This window comes from Falco rusticolus, chromosome 5 (assembly GCF_015220075.1).
Source record: "Falco rusticolus isolate bFalRus1 chromosome 5, bFalRus1.pri, whole genome shotgun sequence".
Taxonomy (NCBI): domain Eukaryota; kingdom Metazoa; phylum Chordata; class Aves; order Falconiformes; family Falconidae; genus Falco; species Falco rusticolus.
In genome coordinates this window covers 27,798,668-27,819,574 of record NC_051191.1, presented here as the reverse complement: position 1 = coordinate 27,819,574, position 20,907 = coordinate 27,798,668, and the positions used below count along the sequence as shown (strand labels likewise).

General features: G+C 42.4%; 1 protein-coding gene across 2 annotated transcripts in view; it reads left to right on the top strand.

The window, feature by feature from the left end:
• Positions 1-7,058: 7,058 nt before the first annotated feature.
• Positions 7,059-20,907, top strand: part of ITIH2 (inter-alpha-trypsin inhibitor heavy chain 2) — a 31,243-nt gene continuing 17,394 nt past the window's right edge. Inside the window, exons 1-10 of one of the 2 annotated variants that reach the window (XM_037388802.1) lie at positions 7,059-7,244; positions 8,815-8,889; positions 13,339-13,374; positions 14,100-14,272; positions 15,003-15,107; positions 15,434-15,596; positions 16,856-16,963; positions 18,127-18,255; positions 18,956-19,072; positions 20,282-20,450. In XM_037388802.1, coding sequence (XP_037244699.1) covers positions 7,161-7,244; positions 8,815-8,889; positions 13,339-13,374; positions 14,100-14,272; positions 15,003-15,107; positions 15,434-15,596; positions 16,856-16,963; positions 18,127-18,255; positions 18,956-19,072; positions 20,282-20,450 — 1,159 coding nt within the window. In that variant the 5' untranslated portion in view covers positions 7,059-7,160. Of the gene's footprint in view, positions 7,245-8,814; positions 8,890-12,510; positions 12,580-13,338; positions 13,375-14,099; positions 14,273-15,002; positions 15,108-15,433; positions 15,597-16,855; positions 16,964-18,126; positions 18,256-18,955; positions 19,073-20,281; positions 20,451-20,907 lie in introns of those variants that run through there. The other variant, XM_037388803.1, reaches the window with a different exon arrangement.

The window sequence follows — 20,907 nt, the reverse complement described above, 5'->3', positions numbered from 1 at the left end:
GGCCAAGGTGGGCACGGCTGGGCAGGCTGGGTCCCCACCTCGCAGCTCCTAGGGATGTTCCTCCAGGCAGGGCTGTGCCAGCTGGCACACACCAGGCATGCCTAATCCCCAGGCATTCGGGAACTTGCACCTACAGCGCTCACCTAACCCCAAATCAGATGCATTTACTTCTTTTTTCTATGCCAGCAGTAACTGCTTAAACCCAACAGATCCAAATTTCCTCTCTTTTTCTTTGCTTTTTTTTTTTTTTTTCAGGTGCTAGGTGTTGCATGCACAAACCTGTCAGGAATGGAACCACTGTATTTTCTTTTTCCTTTCCAGCTCTGGGTCATCAGGGATTGAAGCTGTTTTACTTCAGCTCCGCTCCATGGCAGTGACAGTCCAGTGTGTCCCTCCAGCCCTGCTGAGATCTGGAAACGCACCCTTAGGCCACTGGATTTTCTCCTTCTGGACAGACACATGTGCACCTGCCTGAAACCGTATGTCCACTAAGAGCATATGTCCTGGGAGAATTACATCCTACATATCTAGCCTGTGTAATGGAGGAGCAGGAAGGTGCTTGCTCCCCATTTGGAAGGGATGAGGGGAGCTGGAGGTGAAGTGAAGGGACGGCAAGCCTTTGGAGCTCCCCTTTAGCAAATCAATGGCTCAGACTTAGGCTGAGGCCACACCGTGTTCACACACAGGCCCCTTCTGGCATTGCCAGCAGAAGTGAAGGAATCAAAAGCCTGACCAACCCCCTTCCCACTGCAACCAGTCCACCACTGGCAGGTACAAAGGCCTCTGGAGTAGCCATATCCTCGATGGGAGCTGCAGAGCTGGGCACCATTGCAGGGAATGACAAAGGGCTTATGTGGCTGGAGAAGGGAAGATGGCGGGAGAAAGATGGAGGGAGGCTGGGGCAGGATGCTTCAAGCCCTCAGAGACACCCCAAATGGTTGTTGTGCTGATCTGGTCCCTGCCAGAAGATAGTCAAGGCATTATCTTCAGCTCCTCACCATTTCACATGGAAGAGGGCTCAACCATCCAGCTGGGAATTCAAGAAGACTTCAAAGCGATGATTCAGGCTGAGACCTGGCTTAAGGACACACAAAAAATGGTTTGAAGTATTTTTCATCTGGGTCCAGTTTGTTTCAGCTCCTGCATGTCCTGCCTGGCTCAGACACAGGAGTGCACTGGAGTAACATGAGAAGGGCAGCAGCTTCCTGTGCCTCCACTACTGACAATGGGGTGGGCTGCTCTTCAACCTGCTCTGTCCATGTTGCACCAACTGGGAAACACAGATGAATAGAAGTCTGGAAGCATATGCTTAGAAATTCTGGAAATGGCCTTTAAAACAATATAGGATGATTTTCCTACTGTTTTGGAAAATCTAGAGGAAACCAAGACACCTCTGGAAAAGCAAGTCAAAGCTACCCTGCTAACCCTAGAGGTGAAAGTAGTTCCTGGGCAGGAAGGGGAGATGTTTGCCAGTTTGAAACAACCACTGGGCAATCAGGAGGCTTCTGCTTCCTCTGTTGCACAGTTGAGGAGCTCAGGGCCAGAGTAAATCAAAACAGTGAGAAGTGCAAAGATACGGCAACAAAGCTGATCCTAAGCACATTGGGTGAAAGAGGGATATCCAGACCAAAACAGGACCCAAGAGCAGGTACAGGATAACCAACAGGCATGAGAGAATGAGCTGGAAAAAGCACTGCCCTTCCCAAAATGATTAGGAGTAGCCAATTCTGCTCATGCTCTTCTCAGCAAGGGCACTTAAGGATACAGCACATAGGTAAATAAAACCAAGGTGTGTTTTAACGTTGTTCAGATGAGGTGACGTTTGGTGAGTGAACATTAAGCCCAGGGTCTTGATTGTTTACATTATCCCTCTTCTTTTCACATTATTCCCACCTTGGAATACAGTCTCCTGAGTTTGGGGGTGAACATGGCAGACGCTGTTCTGGGGATGCTGTTGGAGGCCAAGATAAGCAGTTATTCAAGTGTGTTCACATTAGACGTGTTTGATGCTGACTTTTGCCGACATAGCAAAATAAGCAGCTGTTCTTTGGGTGGGAGCTCAGTAAATTAAATTGCCTGGCATGCCTGCGGCCAGCATAAGTGAAGACATTGGAGAGAGGCATGATCTAGCAGCTGAGCTTCCACACACATTTCACCTGGAACGGATCATGTTTTATCAAGGAATCTGTGTTGACACACAAACACATGCATCTTGGTGATACTTTGCCTTCACACATCTGAATCCCCCTGTTTTTCTATGCAGGGCTGATGGGTAGGACTAGTCTTCCCCATTTTCACCATACCAGCTAAATAAACCCTGTAGGGAGTGTTGAAGCTAAAGAAAACGTTGGCACCTTCTAGCTGAAGAGCAGGGGTTTTCCTGACTCCAGTCTGAAGCTGAAGGAAAAACATCAGAGCTGCATTTGGTCATAACATCGGTACCATGGCTGCATGGATTTATAAATTAAAGATTTCCAGTTCTCTGTTCTAGGTAGAAGAATGGGACACTGGACACCCACTTCATGCAGAGGCATCTCCATTAAATGCCCAACTAGAAGTGTCTGAACCAGGAACTGTATCTACCTAAAGCACTAACAAACTGATGAAGTTAATGGCATTCAAAGCCAGCAATTTGATCAAGAAATTGGCAAGAGTCCCAAAGGGTTACATAGGCATAGACATAGATAAATGTCCAGAGATAAAATTAATTACAGTGAAGTTCAGGGAATTATATTAAATATTTTCCTTCAGGTCTTAATATAATCAGTCTCCTCTGAAACATCTGGATGGAACCTGGTGGTGCCCAGTTCTAATGCTATTTGGGAGGTGCCTGTATTCCTGAAAGGTCTTTTCTGGAATCCCTATGGCTGCTGATCCCCCTGTTACCATGAGCTGTGTGCACCATGACCCAGCAGAGCATTTCAGAACTTCAAAATCTGATTAAATACACCCAAAGTCTCTGCCAAAGGGCCTTGGTGCTGGGGATGTCTGGATTTGTCTGTGAGGCTGCTGTGAAACACACTTTGAGAAGTTATCAGGGCAGACAGGCAGTACCCGGTGTGTCTCTGCTGAATGGCAGTACAGAGAGAATAAAGCTGAAGCACCAAGAAAGCCTTTTCTGTGTGTCTGTATATCACTTCCCTGAATGGTTGGTGTGTAGTGGGATGAATCTCAGGGCAGTAGGCACCCTGGGTGTGTTGCCTTGCAGGTAAACCCTGTTCTTATCTGGATCACTGGAAGTTTACAGATAAGAAATTCAATACAGGAAGGGGAAACTGACTATCTCATAAGGCACAGAAATTGTGAGCATTTCTCCCTGGGTGCAAGCCAAGTTTTAATTAACACAAATTCATTATTCTGAGGGACAGGCGGCCCAGCAGTAACTCCAAGCACTTCAGGGAGGACAGCTGAGAGCTGCCTTCCAGAGGAATCCCAGCCATGAGAAAACAACTCATGAAACAGCCCAACGGGTATGTACCACAAAACATCTTACTGAGACCCTGTCCTCCTCCTGAAATTCTAGGGAAATTCACTTAACCTGGTAGCAAATGGTAGGGCTCTGAGCATCCTTAGCACTTGTTCCTCCCATATATTTTCTTTCTTTTTCCGTACCTTCTTGAGAATTTTTCAGATTTTTGGACAGTATATTTGAGCAGTTCCTGCCATCTAGTGGTCACGCTGATTTCCCAACCTTGTTACGTTTACTGAAAAAAAAATAGCTACATTCGGTGGTTATGAGGGGACTGAAATAAGGGGTTACAAAGTTAATGTTTACATAAAATTCTGTTCTAAATGGACTTTTTCATCTGCTCAGACCAGCAGTGATTATCTTCCCAGTCCAGGGTCCCAGATACCTTCAGAACAACTATCTTAAGCTTTATGTTTCTGATGAGAAAGGACTGGTCGCTCTGAGCCAGAGGTACATGTGGGAACAGAACTCAGTTTAGATAGAAAATTCAAACTATACTAGATACCATCAACACAGCACAGACTGGGTGCCCCATGCCTGCTGCTCCTGAAGTCCTGGCTAAACCCTGACATAACCATATTTCTGACAGCACTCATGGAGGTGTTCTTAAGCTGACTTAAATACTGCTAGGACTACAAAGCAAAATCCACCAAAGAGGCCAAGTAAACACTGAGTCCAAGGTATATGGTTAGACTGACAGTCCCTTGACTACACAATCTAAAGCCAACCTGTTTTTTTATGTACCACAGAGCCGTAAGCCAACCTCCTGTTTGAAGCAGCATGCCTGGGATTTTAATGGTGAGATTCCCCTCTGCTCAAAAAGCCTACATGATGATAAATGCAGGGCAGCTCACTCCAGGAGGTAGGAGTCATCTGATGAAGTGTAGAAGTTCCCCAGAGCTGGTGTTTTGCTCTGAGCTTTCTGACTGGGCTCACCCATATTGTGCATGGCATGAATTAAAACAGCAAGGGCCGGATTCATACCATTCTGTGGCATGGCAGGTAATGAAATTGAATCAGGCACCATATGGTCAGAAAAAATCTAAAAAGACTAAAAAGGGAGACAAAGATCTACAGTAGGGTCAATCCTATCCCTCATTATGCTACTTTTGTTGACAGCTGACTGAACATCAGGCAACAGTGTACCCAGGTGGCCAAGAAGGCCAGTAGCACCCTGGCCGGTATCAGAAACAAGTGTGGCCAGCAGGACTAAGGCAGTGACCATCCTCATGTAGTCGGCACTGGTGAGGCTGCACCTCGAATTCTGTGTTCAGTTCTGGGCCCCTCACTACAAGAAGGATGTTGAGATGCTGGAGCGTGTCCAGAGCCGGGCAGGGGCTGGGGCACAAGGCTGATGAGGAGCAGCTGGGGGAACTGAGGGTGTTCAGCCTGGAGAGGAGGGGACTCTAGGGGGGACCTTTTTGCTCCCTACAGCTGCCTGAGAGGAGGCTGCAGCAATGTGGGGGTCGGTCTCCGCTCCCAAGTAACAAGCAATAGCATGAGAGGAAACGGCCTCAAGTTGCTCCAGGGGACGTTTAGTCTGGCTATGAGGAAAACTTTCTTCATGGAAGGGGTTGTCAAGCATTGGAACAGGCTGCCTAGGGAGGTGGTGGAGTCACCATGCCTAGAGGGTTTAAAAGACGTGTAGATGTGATGCTTAGGGACATGGTTTAGCAGTGGACTTGGCAGTGCCAGGTTAACAGTTGGACTTGATGATCTTAAAGGTCTTTTCTGACCTAAATGATTCTGTGGTTCTATGATTATTGAAAAACCCTGCTCCCATCCTCCCCATTCTCCTCTTGTACACTCCCCTCCCTTGTGCACATCACTTACCTCCACTTCCATGGGAAGCTGCAACACAGAAGGTGATCTAGAGTAACATAGGGGAGAGGAAGAAACTGGCCAGGTCATGCCATTTGGGCCAGAGGGATGCAGAACTATTTATCAAGTGACCTCTGCATTCAGAAACTGTGTCTTGAGGGGAGGCAATGTTGCAAGCTCCATATGTGCACCGTCTGAGAGCTGACCCAAAATTTAGAGAGCAAGTAAATAAATAGGTGGTGGGGGAACCACTGTGTGGCTAGATCGATGCAAAAGCAAGATACGTGTGCTGTGAAGGCTCTTTACTAGTTTGAATACAGCCTACAGGCTCTTAAGCTTTCTGGCAAATCTGGGGCTATGCCACCTCCAAGTTCAAGATCTAGGATTGCCCAAAAGATTTGGGAAAGGGCAAATCAGGACTAATTATTCAATGCCTCTTCTAGCATAACATTTGTGAAACAGAATATGGAGCTGTCATGTGACAGGTTCAAAGTGATCAAAAGGCCATGGTTCATTCTGTGTGTAGTTAAGGTGTGGAACTTCTTCTCACAGGATGCTATGAATGCTTATTTTTTATCCAATGTCTTCAGAGGAGATGACAGGGTTTGGGAGAATAAATTAACTAAGGACTGCTAAATAAATGGAAAGCATCATCTGATCAGGATGTACCATAGTTACAAGTAGCTGGAGACTAGGAAGGTCTTTGGAAAATACCTTGTGTGCTTGCTCCAGTTTCTACATGCTTTCCTAAGCATCTTCGGTAGCTTTTATCTGGCAATGAGCTGAAAGGTGACTAGTCTGCTTGCGTTCCTTGTGAATCTCTGAACAGAGTTCCGGGTCTCAGCCTCAGAAACAATCTATTGAAAAGATGGAGGAAGGATGTGTAACAGCAGACTGGTGCTGCAGAAACCTTTTACTGAAACATTGAAATGTAACATAACATAGGGTAAGAGAACATAATATAATTAATATAATATAGATAATATAATAAAATACAATACAATACATTCTTGTTTGCTGTTTTGTCCCTGGCTTCACCTAGTAATTCAGTCTTTTCCATTGAGGTTGCTCCGATGTCTGCAAATCTCTTTTCTTCCTGGAAGAGTGGAAGGGATACCCCAGCTCCTTTTGCCAGAAACCTGCTTCCTCCCTTCTTTCCTCCTTTTGCTTTGCTGGCCTACTTTATCTCATCTCTTGAAGTACACAAAGAAGCAGGGAGACCAAAACAGTTTCAAAAGCACCCAGGAGCCATACAACATGCATCTGAAAATATCATCAGATGTTTTCACGTGACTAACTTGGAAAAACCAGAACTATCCCACCACCAGCTATGATCCTTTCCCAGCCAGAGTGGAAAAAGGTATTTCTGTGGGTCAGGCTGCAACCCAGAGGTCTCTTCCCGGTCCCTGAGATGGCTGAGTGGGAGGGCCCTTGGAGAAGCACAACTTTGCTGCCTCTGCTGCTCTGAGAACCATTCTTCACCTTGTTTACTATAAACAAACAACCTAGGAGTGAGTTCTTCCTTTGATCTTTTGAAGTTTTGGATACTCCAAGGTCTGTGCCGAGCAGGAAATTAGTCAAACATCATGGGAAGCTACAAAAGCAAGAAGTGAGCCTATCCAAGCCTGAGCTGTTATCAAGGGCAGAGGCGAGTGAAGACACTATTTGGATAACCCTTGCTCAGGCACCACAGCTCAGGCTTGCGTTGCAAGACAAATATTTACCTACGGCCTAAACAAAGTCAGCATTTCAAAACTTTGTTCAAAATACTGCATAACCCTGAGCTGTTTCCTTGAACTTGTCTCAGAGAAGGAAAGATCTTGTGTCTAGTACCTATGTGGGCTGCTTTCAGGAGACAAGCAGGAAGAAAATGAAGCATCTGATCTGGTTCCTGGGTTTGTTCCTCATTTCTGGAGTAGGAAGCTTTGATCTTGTTATCGACGAGATCCCAGATGTGAGTATTTGAAGGCAGGGTCTAGATCTCCCTTCCTTGCTGAAGTCAGTAGTGAAGCTGCAGCTGGCTTCAATGGGAGCAGAACTGTGTTATTGCTTCATAACTCTGCTTGTGTCTCATTAATTCTCTTCTACTTTTAGCTGTAAATGGGATTGTTCTGATAATTAGCTTTCACTTGTCATTCGTAGTGTTGCTTTTTAAATGTTTTTACAGGTGGGATAGTGCAAGCATAACTCCAACTTTCTTTTTAAGCAGGATTCATATCTCTACCTCAGCTTTGCCTTTTCTGCTGGTTTTAACCTTCAGATGTTCAAGTGGGCTTCTATGCTCAGACCTTCAGCGTATTTTATATCCTGTTTCCTTAGAATAAGCAGAAACAGAGCACCTAGGTATCTTTGTGGATGGGGTCTCCTGTATGGACCACTATGAACCTCATTAAAGAATCATATGGATTCAGGGTTTTGTTAACAGGAATTCAAATATAGAGTTAAAATCCTATTAACTGTACAATCCTCAGCAGCGGGATAATTTATAGAAGAACCTGTAATTTATTACAATAATGCAATGATGAAAAGGAGTATAGTTACAGCTTTGACTCTGGAGCTGAATCCAAATTTAAACCCCTGGACGCAAGTGAACTTAGATTTGGGTGTCTACTCCCATTTCCACATTGCTGTATGGCAATATTTCTGTCAAGTCAGTGGGGATGATGTGAAGCTTTCTTTTGCTTTGCAAGATTAACAACAAGAATTAGTGAGCAAGGCTATCCTCTTTTTCTTTCTTCTTACAGCACTTTTCATGGCCCAGGTAGATTTTCATACTGAGTTTATAATTCCCAGGAAAAATATTCCAGACCTGTGGTCCTTTCTAACTATTGATGCCATATCAGTTTAATACCAATGTGCTAAAATATTCTAAGTTAATTTTGTGCAAACCTTTGTGTGTCTGCTGTCATATAAGTTGGAAAGCAATTCATGTACTTAGACTTCTTTATTACCATATATTAAACTTCTAATTAAATTTAATTAAGAATATTGTTGTGGTGTAAGAACCATGCTTCTAATTGAATTAGTGCGGCACTGCACTTGGAAAAGACCCGATGTTCTTTTGTTGTCAATGGGACAAATTTAGTTCTCAGGTATATTAGTATAAAAGCAGAGACAATTTCTACTCATCTGAGCAGAAATTCTCTGGAATTGCTGGTTTAAGTGAGATCAGTATCTGAAATGCTGTAGTTACCATGGCTAGACCCATCCTGATGATAATTTGCTTATTGCTCATTATGGTCCTTTCAGTGTGCTAAACATTACTCCTTGTTTCAGAAGGGAAGGTTGTAAAATGGTGGTAAAGGTTATGATATATGGGAGTATATAGAGCTTCGTGGCCACAGAGGGAAACCGAATATAACATTTGGGTCTGAGACAGTTTGTGCCTCTGCTCCCCGTTTGCACCGAGGGGAGATAAATTCCTTTGGAACTCTAGCAGAGTGCTAATAAATAATAAATCAAGTGATAAATCAAACAGTAACACATCAGCGACACCTCTTTCTTTCTTCCTTTTTCTCCTCTAGGAAGTGGAAAGCCTGATTGACCTAGAAATCAATGGATTTCCTTCAAGCTCCAAGATGAGAAATGGCAGGTACCAGGTACAGTACCCAGAAACGCTTCAAAAAAAGGGAAGCAAGAATGCCTGGGAGCTCTCTCCAGGTGGCTTGTTCCATGTCAGGGGTTGGGAGTGTCCACTCAGGTGAGACACACAAGTCCTTACAGTCATTGAGAGCTCCATATCTCTTGTCAGGATAAGAACTGCTACTATTCTTTATGCAGTACCTAGCACAAGGCTTTGTTCTGTATCTGTACTCCTGAGGACCATAATACAGATGCTACACAATGGAGGTACTTGTCTGTCCAACTTCATGTGTGGGAGAAATCCTGTTGATACCGGTGAGGCTTTTCCATGAGAAGATGGAAAAAGACTTCAGAATTGTCAATGTAGGCTGAAGCCTTTCAGTCCTGCAAGTAGTCCAATCATTCATACTTAACTCAGGTCAAAAGAGTACAGCACAGTGTCACATGGGTGATGAGCTGGTGGGGTCTGAGACCAGGGAAGAAAATTTGTTTCCAGCATGCTGATGGGTTGCAGATTAGTATAGTCTATCAGCTTCTGAAACAGAAACATGTAAAACATCATTGCAGGAGTTCTGTTGTGTTTTACACAGTAGTAACTAATGATAATAATAATGAAATCAGTTGTTTGAAGGTATTAGATTTTATTACACTGCATGAAAGAAATTATGATCAGAGTGGACCTTGCCCTCCACCCAGCTCTAGTGCTGCCTTTCTTGAGCTTGTTCAGTACAGTGAAAACAAAAGATCCTCTTGAGTCAAGCTGGATTTCCCAGCATCTTTGAAGTTAAGCACAGGCAAAGACAATTCCTCTTTATGCCAAGGCTTTTCAAAAGGGGCCTCACAGAGTGCAAATTTAACTTACTGACACCTAAACCCCCCATTACACTAGCAGAAAAATGGAGGATTTTAGCATAAATATGAATCAAGCCAGCTCACATTTGCCAGACCAGTAGCCAAATAATGTAACCATGATCTAAGCAGAAATCCTCCCCAGCTGCACTTCTTCGGGGCATTAATTCTTCCTAATATGTCTGTATTAGTGCTGTAATGTTATGTTGCCTCTGTTCCCCAACTTTCTGGATACATAGTGGTATAGACATATGCATGCGATAATTTGCAGTTCTACTAGTGGGCGGTTTTTATACCAGTTATTCCTTATATTCCCATATATTATTTCCCATCCTTTACCTTTATCAAATGAGTCTTTGCAAACCAGTAGAACTAAGAACTCAGCTGTAGGATGAGCTACCCTTATGTTAGTTGAGTCACAATAAAATATTAATAAATGAGATTAAATTGAACTACACAAAACATCTTGAGACAGTAGCTTTTGGCCAACAGCAGGCACACAGTTACTGTTAATCACTAAAGGAAGGCTGTCTTCCAAATTACTGGTTTAGCACTATGTTTTTCTGCAGCAAGGTCACTAGCCCATTGGCAACAAGGCAACAGAACTCCTCTGCAGACTCTACTGATTAGCTCTAAATAGAAAGAATTCTTTTCTAGGTCCAGACCAGGTATTCTGGTGAAAAATATTTGCTCCTGAGTAATTCCAAAAATACTGTGTCTCAGGTATGTGAATGGCCCTTGTGACCGCAGAAACAGAGTGCCCCATGGGCTGGAATGCAGGTAATCTTGTGAACCTCTATGTGATGATGGTTCACTGCTGTTATCTCTGTTTTGGAGACAGATAACAGAGCTTGTGTCTAGACTGTGAGGGGGTATGTTCTGTAGCATGTCCCCCAGTCCTGGTCCTGATTGCTGGCTGTCCAGAGCCAGGTGAGATCACACCTATTTCCTTACTGCTCTGCCTGCCTGGTTTCCCCTCCATGAGAACCAGCACAAGAAGGAAATAGGGAAGGCAAAAGAGGGTGGAATCAGCTGCCTGGAGAGCCCCCCAGCTCCCAGGGTATAAACGCAACCAGAGAGAGCGGGATCCATCTGCAGCATTGCAGAGACAAACTCTGCCAAACCTTGGGTTTGAAATTGCTCTTTCCTGCACCTCGCAGTAAGGGTCAGGATCCCCAAAAGGAGTCTGAACAGACTGCAATGAAATTGCAGTCTGCTAACAACCGCTCAGGAAACAACTTACATGGAAACAAGTGAACCTATGGGGAAACATCACCTCAAAGATTTGGGAGGACATGCCAGGCAGATGTCATTGTCTTTCTGGTTTCTTATACTGGGCATCTGCTTTTCAGCCTTTTTCAAGCCCCAGTGGAAAAGTGATTTCCTTTGAATGCAGTATAACATCTCTGAAACCGCTCTGTAATTAAGTCACACCTCGGAAGTAGCCTGTGGACTGCAACTTGAAAGCAATAGCAAGCTAGGTGTCCCATAGATGACGTAAAAACTGCAATCTCTTGTAATGCATTCCTCCCTTAGACACCATGGCTTCTTCCTCCACAGACAGGACAGAGGTCAGGGCCAGCAGCCCTGAATAAAAGTTAGCTTGAAGTAGCCAGTCTTTTATTGGTGGTAGACTGCATAGTGGTTACAACATTCATGCACAGTGATTTGAACAAAGATCATTACAGAGGGCTAAATATCCATAGCCTGTACAGATGTCAGAAGATGGGTCTCAGTACCTGAAGATAGAGCCCAGCATCTGTCAAGACCAGATCCTTAAAACAGTTCCTGAGGCACTTGTTGTCTCCAGTCTAATTAACAACTTGCCATACATTGGATATTGCACAACATACTGTTTCTACACAGTGCAGTCATCAGCAGATTTGGATGTGGTTTGAAGGCAAGGATCAGCCATGGATCCTCATGCCAGAAATAGCACAAATCTCACATGCCACAGAAGTCCCTACAAAGCCCATGATCTCAGCAACCACACCAGCCCTCAAGCCTGAAGTATAATTATCTACAACTCTGTCTTCCTGACCTGCTGGAGTGGCTGCCCTCTGCAACCTTTGAGATCGTAGGGATGATTGGCCCACCCCACCTCTGATCTCTAACAACAGCAGGGGGAGTCACCACATGTGCAAGTGATAAGCTCACACCTCCATTAGCACCTCCCGCTTCTCCTCCACTCTCATAAAAACAAACAGGAAGGAAACCAGGGCATCGTGAAAGCTTTACGTGCCATTTGTAAAGTGAGTCAGGAACCCTAAGCTCTTCTGAGAACCGAAAAAGGTATGACAATGAAACAAATCCCCTCTGTGCTAAGGTCTTGGTCTTCATCTTTTCAAGATTAAATTTGTTTGACTTAAAGTTGGTTTAACCTTGATTTGTGTTCATGCTGGTGATGTTTCCTATGCCAAAAGTATGTGTGGAGACAACAGTCATTCTTCACAGTCTGGTTCTTCATCAGATGTGAAAGGTCCAGTTCGCTGTACAATGGTGTTTGTGGGGTGTCAGGATGGACTGAGCAAAGATCAGCCCATCAAGTTTTGCAGAGGGTCTCTAAAGAGCCATGAACTTCCAGATCCTGAAGTCCCAGTCTAGATGTTTCAGGTAGAGCCTGTGCAGCTAGTAAATAAAAACCCACATTTGTTCTCAGGCAGGCAGAAATCCTGCAGTCTCTCCATCTGACTTGAAAAGATCCTTAAAACCATCTTATTAAAATGATCTTGCTATGACGTGTATCATCTTTTATGCAGCCCGCTCAATTGACCTTGAAGATCTGAGCTTGCTTAGTTGTGATGACAGCACCAAAGTAGATATCTGCATTAAACAATTGCTTCTCTCCCTAGAACTAGGTGAGCCAAATCCCATTCCAGCATTACTTACCCAAGTTTAATTCCTAAAATTTAAACAGAACTATTCAAATGGCCACAAGATGTCACTACCTATCCATAGAAATTTCCAAATGGTACTATTCATAGGGCGGGGGGGGGGACGGGGGACGACGACCATTAATGAGCAGTTCCAGCTCTTCTAAGCAGTACATGCATAACTAACTTTACACATATGCAAGTATATAAAAGTAATATCGATTACACAATAGGGATTTTTTACACATAGATACTGCATATAATGCAATAATATAAATATATATTCTATAGCATAAATGAAAACAAAATGAACTAAAAAGGTCTGAGTTTAAGCTTTTTTCCAATTTTTCTGGAAAAACAAAAAGATATTTTTTTCTGTTGAAAGCCAGGTTTTTCTAAGTATGACTTTTTTTCTTGCATGTTTTGGTTTCAGGAAGAACATTTTTGTTCTAGAAGATAACGTTTTCTATAAAAAAAAAATAAAATACAGAGGAAGAGAGCTGTCTTTCTGGTTTTGATAGCCTGTAAGTCACAGTTGTGAGATCAGGTGCTCCAACACCCCATGTATAAATATGTAAAATAAGACAAAAGGAATATGCACACCAAGTCTGGGAACTCAAACTAATTCTCGTCATTTTGGAAAGCAGCTTTAGATGTTACCATTGTCTGATACCTGTCTTGAAACAGCCACAGACTGTGTTCTTAGCTTTGCTGAAATACATTCTCCATATTTTTCTCTTCCAGCGAAGCACATCCGACTGGGGGTATGTTGGAGATCTGGTGAGTTTTTTTAATTCCTCTGTGGAAATTCATACTGAACAAAGTGATTTTCTAGTTAACCATTTTTTGGAAATCAATCCTTTTGTTTGTTCAGTTCCTTATTTTTACTGCTGGTTGGGTATTAACATATTTTCTTTAAACAGAGCGCTGTTTGCACAATGCTGTTTATACAACTGCTCTTGGAGGGAGAAGGGAATGGTAAATATGAAGAAATAAGCATCAAAAGTGATTAGACAAAGACAATATCTGAATATACCAGTTTAATAATGTTCTTCCACTGCCATGGTTTAACCGTTTACAAGACTAGGTCAGTAACCAATGCTTCAGGTCTCCTTTTTTCAGGACTTCTATTGAAAATGTAAGCTTTGTCCTCCTCAGTATATGATGTTGAGAATTACTGTGTACTGCTCTATACTGGATTGTACCAACAGAGTCATTCCAAGGACTGGTTGCATGGTCCAAAGCAAGGAAAACATTCCAGCTTTATAATTTCCTGCTTTCAGCTGAAATGTTATAATGAACTAGATTCACATGAGTATCTTGTCACAACTGCCAGTTAAATATGGAGGTGTCCTGAACTTGAGTTATGTCCCATCTAGCTGCTGTATTGTAAGAAACAACACTTGAAAAAAAGGCACCAAGACTATAAAAGGGATCGATATTGCCCTCTAGGGTACATTTTCTAGCTGTGTCCTAAATTTATAGAGAAATTTTGTCAATTACAGGTGGAGGATGATGACAAGATAGGTCTTTACAGCTACAAAGTTCAATCCACTATAACGTCACGGTTGGCCAACACAATGATCCAAGCTAAAATGGTGAATAACGCAAAAAGGTCCCAGCACATAGTGTTTGATGTACAAGTCCCCAAAGGAGCTTTTATTGACAACTTTACTATGTAAGTAGTGGGCAGGTATCAGCTTTGTGCTCTGGTGGGGTTCAGTGTGGTGGCAGAATGCAGTGGGAAGGAAGTATTTGTAAAAACAAAACACCTCTTATTTTCCAGGTTCAGCATAATTTTATCAAGCTTTCTAAAATTAAAAAGGCTCGTGTCATCATACTGTCTGTCTGCCCATCTCTTCTCTCCAGTAATTATTGGGCCATTGGCCAACATCAACAGAATTTGACAAGAGCACAGAAGTCTCAAACAGACTAAGCTCCCACCTGTCTTGTACAAATTGGCACCAGATCAAAGGAGAGGGAGAGACCAAATTAGACCCCTCACTGAATGGAAAGAAACTAGCCTGGTTCAGTATCCATTCTGGGAGGCAGCAGCCAGCTTGCTGGTCAGGCGACATGTCCTGATCTGTGTTCCAAAACAGCCATGACATGAGTAACTGCCTGCCCTGCCCAAAGAATGGTGGAAGTGTGATGGAGGTGGGGAAGAGCAGATCCTCCTCGGAGTACAAGAGTGCTGGCTACTTGAAATAAAAAAGCAGGTAGGGAGAAAGATACAGATCTAGTGGAAACCAGATTTCATTGCTTTGGGGTTAAACAAGAGCCTTATTATTTCATTTCGCACCAGCTTAGCAGCTTAGATTTCACTAATGTTTTTCTAAAGTGAAGAAACAGTCATCAATTGTAAAGTTGGGATTTTTTTGCAAACTGACTGTGCTTCTCTCTCCTAGGGATGTCAATGGTATAACATTTACCAGCAAAATTCGAGAAAAATCTGAAGCCAGAAAAATGTACTCTCAAGCAAAAGCCAAAGGCAAAGCTGCTGGTATAGTAAGGTATAAAGACTTTGGCATACGGATATTGTACTAACTTATTCATAGGAGAACTGAGGTGACCCATCCCAGGAGAAGATATATGAGGGGGAAACCCTGGGAAGGAAAATGGGTCACTTGCTTACAGCAGCTCTGATATTTAATTGTCCAGGACCTGTGTTTCTGCTTTCAGCTTGATAAAACAAATTCTGCTAACAGACAACTGCAGTTCCCTGATATAGGCCACACTTAGAATCAGACACAACAAACACATAACTCTAAATCAAAATGCAAAGAAACTCTTTTTCTCCTTGCATTTTCTCAAACTAACCCCACAGCTGACTTTTCAGGAGCAACGCCTTGGATATGGAAAACTTCAAAACTGAAGTGAATGTGCCCCCAGGGACAAGGATCCAGTTCGAACTTCATTACCATGAAATGATTAGAAGGAAACTGAGCTCCTATGAGCACGTCATCTCTGTGAAGCCAGGACGCTTGGCAAAGCACATGGAGGTAAAGTAGAGCTGGTATATGTAGGTAGCACACCACAGGTGACCTTGCTGAGAAAGTAGCCAAGATTCCCTCAAGCCCCACAGCAGGCCCTTTCAACTTCAGCTCTTTCATATGGGCTTGGCACAAATAGCTTCAAGGTCACTGTGTAGACCAGCATGAAACACTTCAAATCAGGAGCTACGCAGCTACATGAGTGAGGAGCAAATGTGTCCTGCCTCCTCTTGTACTAACACAGCTGGGCATCTCCTGAATCACGACCGACTCACATCAGAACCACTTGGGCAAACAAGCTTTGGGCTATATATACTGTTGTGTAAACTTCCCTTGACTGAAGGAAAACAAACATATTTATTTGGAACAATGCTTTTCACAATATTCCCAACTTCATGAGATAGTGTCCAATGAGATCAGATGTTCTCTGAATGACCGTCCCTCCATAACTCTCTGCCAGAAGATTATTTGTCTGTTCTTACCTTCTTTCTTACACTCATCCAGAGGTGTCCTCTGTCATCCCTCAACAGACACAAGATACAGGGCTAGCTGGAAATTTCCCTCTGGCCATTCTTATGTTCCTGTTTCATAAATTTCTTCTACAGCTTTCCATGGCATTAGCACAAGCTGTATATGGAAGTTTGCTCCTTGTATTTTCTTGGTGCAGGCTGTGACCTGCTTCAAGCTGTCCAAGAGTCTGAGTTTTCCCACTGAAAAGGATTCCATGTCCTGCCTCATAGTAGTCTTACTAACTATTTAGAATCACAACCAGAAAAAAGACTTCTCTCAAGCTGACAGGATAAAAACTTCATTTTCCAAATCACCTTGGCCATCCAAAAGACAAAATACTCTCTGTCTTGTCAATGGCATGAGCAGAGAGGGAGAGAACTCATCAGCAAGTGTTCCTCCTGGGCTCCTAATCCAAAGCAGCACTGAAGAAGAGTCACTTCATGCTTCTTTTGTGCTTTGAACATAAACTATGGTATCACCCTTGATTCCCATCCCACCACTTGGCCTAGGGGGTGAGAGAGAGAAGAATGAGCATTTACACCTAATTCTTTCTATTCTTTGGACACTTATTTTTTGCCTTTCCATCGTGGTCTATTTTCAACATTACATGTTTCCCCACCGTGGATGAGACCAGTGCTACTGGAGCATTCTCGAGGGCAACCCACCCCCTAGCTGGAGTTTGCCTGTGGAGGGTTCATAAGATCCTGGTACAACACTGGCACTGCTCCACACTAAATGTTTTCCCTTCCTGCCTTTAGGTGGATGTCCGCATTATCGAGCCACAGGGACTTCGCTATGTGCATGTTCCTAATTCGCTTGGAGATCATTTTGATGGAATCACCACCATCTCCAAGGGAGAGAAAAAGGTAATAGTCACAGACTGGAAATAGTATGAAAACTTCAGTTTTCACAAGTGTTCCAATGTAGTGATAGCATTTTTTTCATCGCTGCTGGAAGCAGGCAAAAATATGGCAAAAAAATATAGTGTCTTCATTATTGGTATTGAAACGTATGTACAAGATGCTCAAATGTTACAGTGACAGTACTACAGAAATAGCATGTAGTCTGTCCGTCTTTGTGCAGCACTTTCAATTTGTAATTCTGAAAAAGCAATGCAGAAAGAGATTGCTGGATGTGAAAAAAGGTAGGTGATGAATAGCAAGTGGAATAACCGTTCTGGAATAACTCCACAATCTCAATTTCAACTAAGAACATCTGCATAGGGACTTATTTTAGGACTGGTAGCATTTTTACCCTAGCTTTCTCCAGCATAGCTCTTGGGTAAACCCTCTAACAGTAGAGAAGTTTTTCTGTTAAGACACTTCAAGCAGTGTCTCTGGGAGGGTACAACTCTTCTCACTCTTACATAGATGTCTAATACAGGATATGTGAATAAGACCCAAAAACTGTCTATACTACTATAAGATATCCAGCCTCAACTTTGTCTCATTCACCCATGTTCCTAGTTTAGCAAATTATTTTGGAGGCAGTGCATGGCTATCTATATCATGTCATCTTCTCAGGAAATTTCAAGTTATCCAGTCAAAACAGAGGAATAATGCCATAAAGTCTGCGTAACCAATCATGTGACCAATGAAAATTATTCTTAGTATTCAATCTACAAATTACAAGCTCTCATTTGTTTGTGAAAAAAACCCCAAACAATTAAAAAATTATTAAAAATGTTGATAAAATTGTGGATCGTTTCAACCAGGAAAATGTTAAATAAGCCAACATATTACTTACTAGAAAAGGTTTGCACAGCTCTAATTGAAATACTGGTGCTGTAGATGGGTCATCTTATTTGTGTCAGTTGCTACTACCAAATCAGCATATCCAGGCAAACCTTAGCGCTGTTTTTCTTTTCAAGTGACAACGTCCATTTTCTGCTGAAAATAAGGGTACAAGCAAATAAAGAAGAAAAACAATCACTGAAATAAGATATTTCATGAATAGAGAACTTTTTTTTTTGTTCCAGTGGTCCCCCTTTCACACATCTGATTGACTGATAATCATTTCTCATTTCAAGGCTCATGTTTCTTTCAAGCCAACAATGGCTCAACAGCGAAAATGCCCCACATGCTCATCCACAGCAGTAGATGGAAATTTTGTGGTGCAATATGATGTGAACAGAGAAACCACGGGTGGCGAATTAGAAGTAAGTAAAGTTCAACTTTATGCAAGAAATGCAAAAGAGGAGAGATTTGGATAGCAGGTGCTATTTCAGATTCCAGTGCTGATGTTCATATTCAAGAATTGCTGTCATTAAGAAAACTGTGCTAAATAAACTTCATCATTCAGGAGAATAAGCGTGAGAAAGAGCTCTGTATCTGATTGAAAGAACAGAGGGATTTTAAGTGGACAGAATGGATTTACTTAATTTATGACTAAGACATGATCCTACATATAGTCAGGAGTAGATTCCTGTCTTGCCCAAAAGTTGATGCCTTTTATACCTAGCAGCACTCTAGTGATTTAATGTTGAATCAGAGGACAGAGTCATTGGATGTTGTACCAATACATCACAAGGAGACAACCAGAACATCACTATTTTTATGTTAACATGAAGCAGAGTTATGGGGTTGAATTATTACAGACAGAACAGTCTTTTTTAAAAACATTTTTCATTCCTCCCTGTGTTAGTGCATGGCAGTTGTCTGAGAAGGAAGTTCTGCTATCCTTGATAAAATGTAAAGACTGTAAAGTACAAATGGTATAAGGCTATAGAGACATGGAGAGCTGAAAGTCAGAATTGGTCTGTAAAGAAGAATAACATTTTCTGCTCTGTTATTTTCTTGTGTTTTCTGACATCTTTACTATAGCTCACTACACTGTGCATTTTTCATTTTATTTTGCAGATTTTTAATGGGTATTTTATTCACTTCTTTGCTCCGGAAAATCTTGATCCTCTGCCCAAAAACATTTTATTTGTTATAGATGTCAGTGGCTCAATGTGGGGACTGAAAATGAAACAAGTAAGTGTTAGACCTCTAGTGTTTGACCTCTGTTGCAAAACTAACCTTCTGCCAACTTTCCCCTGTGCCTTAGCCTACAACTCTGTAGCAGACTGGCACTCAGAATTACCAGCTTAGCTCTTTAGATTTCATTCCATCAAAAGTCTCACTGAATTTGGACAATATTTGGTGAATCAAAGACTTCATGATCTTACTTTTTATTTGTAATTCTCCTTCTGTGCTGTAAGGAAGAGGTGATACCATCAGAATACAGATTTTAGCTCTAAATTATAATTTTAATTGACAGATCACAAAATATTTTGCAAAAGCTCTGACCCCCTTTTTCTCTAATCTCCTCTACTGAATCCTGGGGAAGTCTTAGTGGGGATACTACATCCCTGCTTTCAAAAAGTTGTGGACAAATTGTTGACAGCCCACTGAGGAGCAGTAAGAATTGTTGACAACATAATCAGGGTGGGAAGGAGGTGCAGGGAGATGCAAAAAATATGTGAACAATTGTTCTAATAGGGAAACTCATCGAATTACATCCATGCCCACCCAAGGTAGAATAAGGTGGAATCAGATGGATTTATAGCAGGAAACACTTATATTAGATATTAAAAAAAAAACTTTTTAGTGCTGAAAGTGGAGTTCAGGATATTGTATATCATGTGTCACTGAAGATTTTTAAGAACTGGCTAGAAAGACATTAGTTGGAGATGATCTAGTTACATTTGAATTTGCTTTGGATCACAATACTAAGGCATGGCACGTTGCTTCATTGGGGAAATCAATGCTGCAAAAACCGGGATACAGGCTAATTTTGTGTGTTTGAATCACACATTTTCAAACAGATATTACCCAGCCTGAAATGACAGCACTGCACATAGATGTGTTTCCTGAGCTGATATGGGCAATTCCTCTTTCCTGAAACACAATGTCTTACAAACTGCTGCTCTCTCTCACCTCACTCTGTTAGCAGCAGCTAAGCAAGGATGGGTTGTCACATGGGTTTCCTCTTGATAATTGGATTTTTTCTATTGGAGAAAAGTTCAACTTTATGCAAGAAATGCAAAAGAAGAGTGATTTGGATAGCAGGTGCTATTTCAGATTCCAGTGCTGATGCTCGTACTCATGGGAGGCATCTATTTGCCTGTAATCACAAGTTAAGAAGATACTTTCAGCAACAGGAAGCATAAACTCGTCTTCTCTTAAATTTCTTCTTCTCAGACCATCGAGGCCATGAAGGCAATATTGAGTGAGCTCCGTGCTGCTGATCAGTTCTCCCTTATCGACTTCAACCACAATGTCCGATGCTGGAGAGATAATCTAGTCTCAGCCACACCAGCGCAGGTTGAAGATGCTAAGAAGTACATCCAGGCAATCCATCCCAATGGGGGTATGAGGTTTTGATTGCAAGGTGCTCATGGAAGTTAGATATCACAGTAACGGGTACCTCAGACAATCCTCATATTGGTAGAGTATTCCTAACAAAAGGTGTGATTTCCAAGATGGGAAAAGCATGCCCTGGGGCCAAAGGAGAGGAAGGATTCCAGTTTATTGTGCTAGGGGATGGGATGGCATTTCCTTCTACTGAGTGAGCTATGACAGCTAGAACATATACCATAGAACAGCTGCCTTTAATCTATAGGTTATACCTCTAGCCTCACAGATCCCAAATATCCTTGAAAGACAAAGGCCATTTCATGCCTTTATAAAGTAGATCATAAACAGGCCATCTCCAGGGTTTCCACTGGCTGTAAATTGTAGACTACACCATGATTGATGGAGATCCATGTAGCAGACACAAGGGTTATTGATGTGTTAGAAACAACAGAAGTGCCTGAGAATGGTCA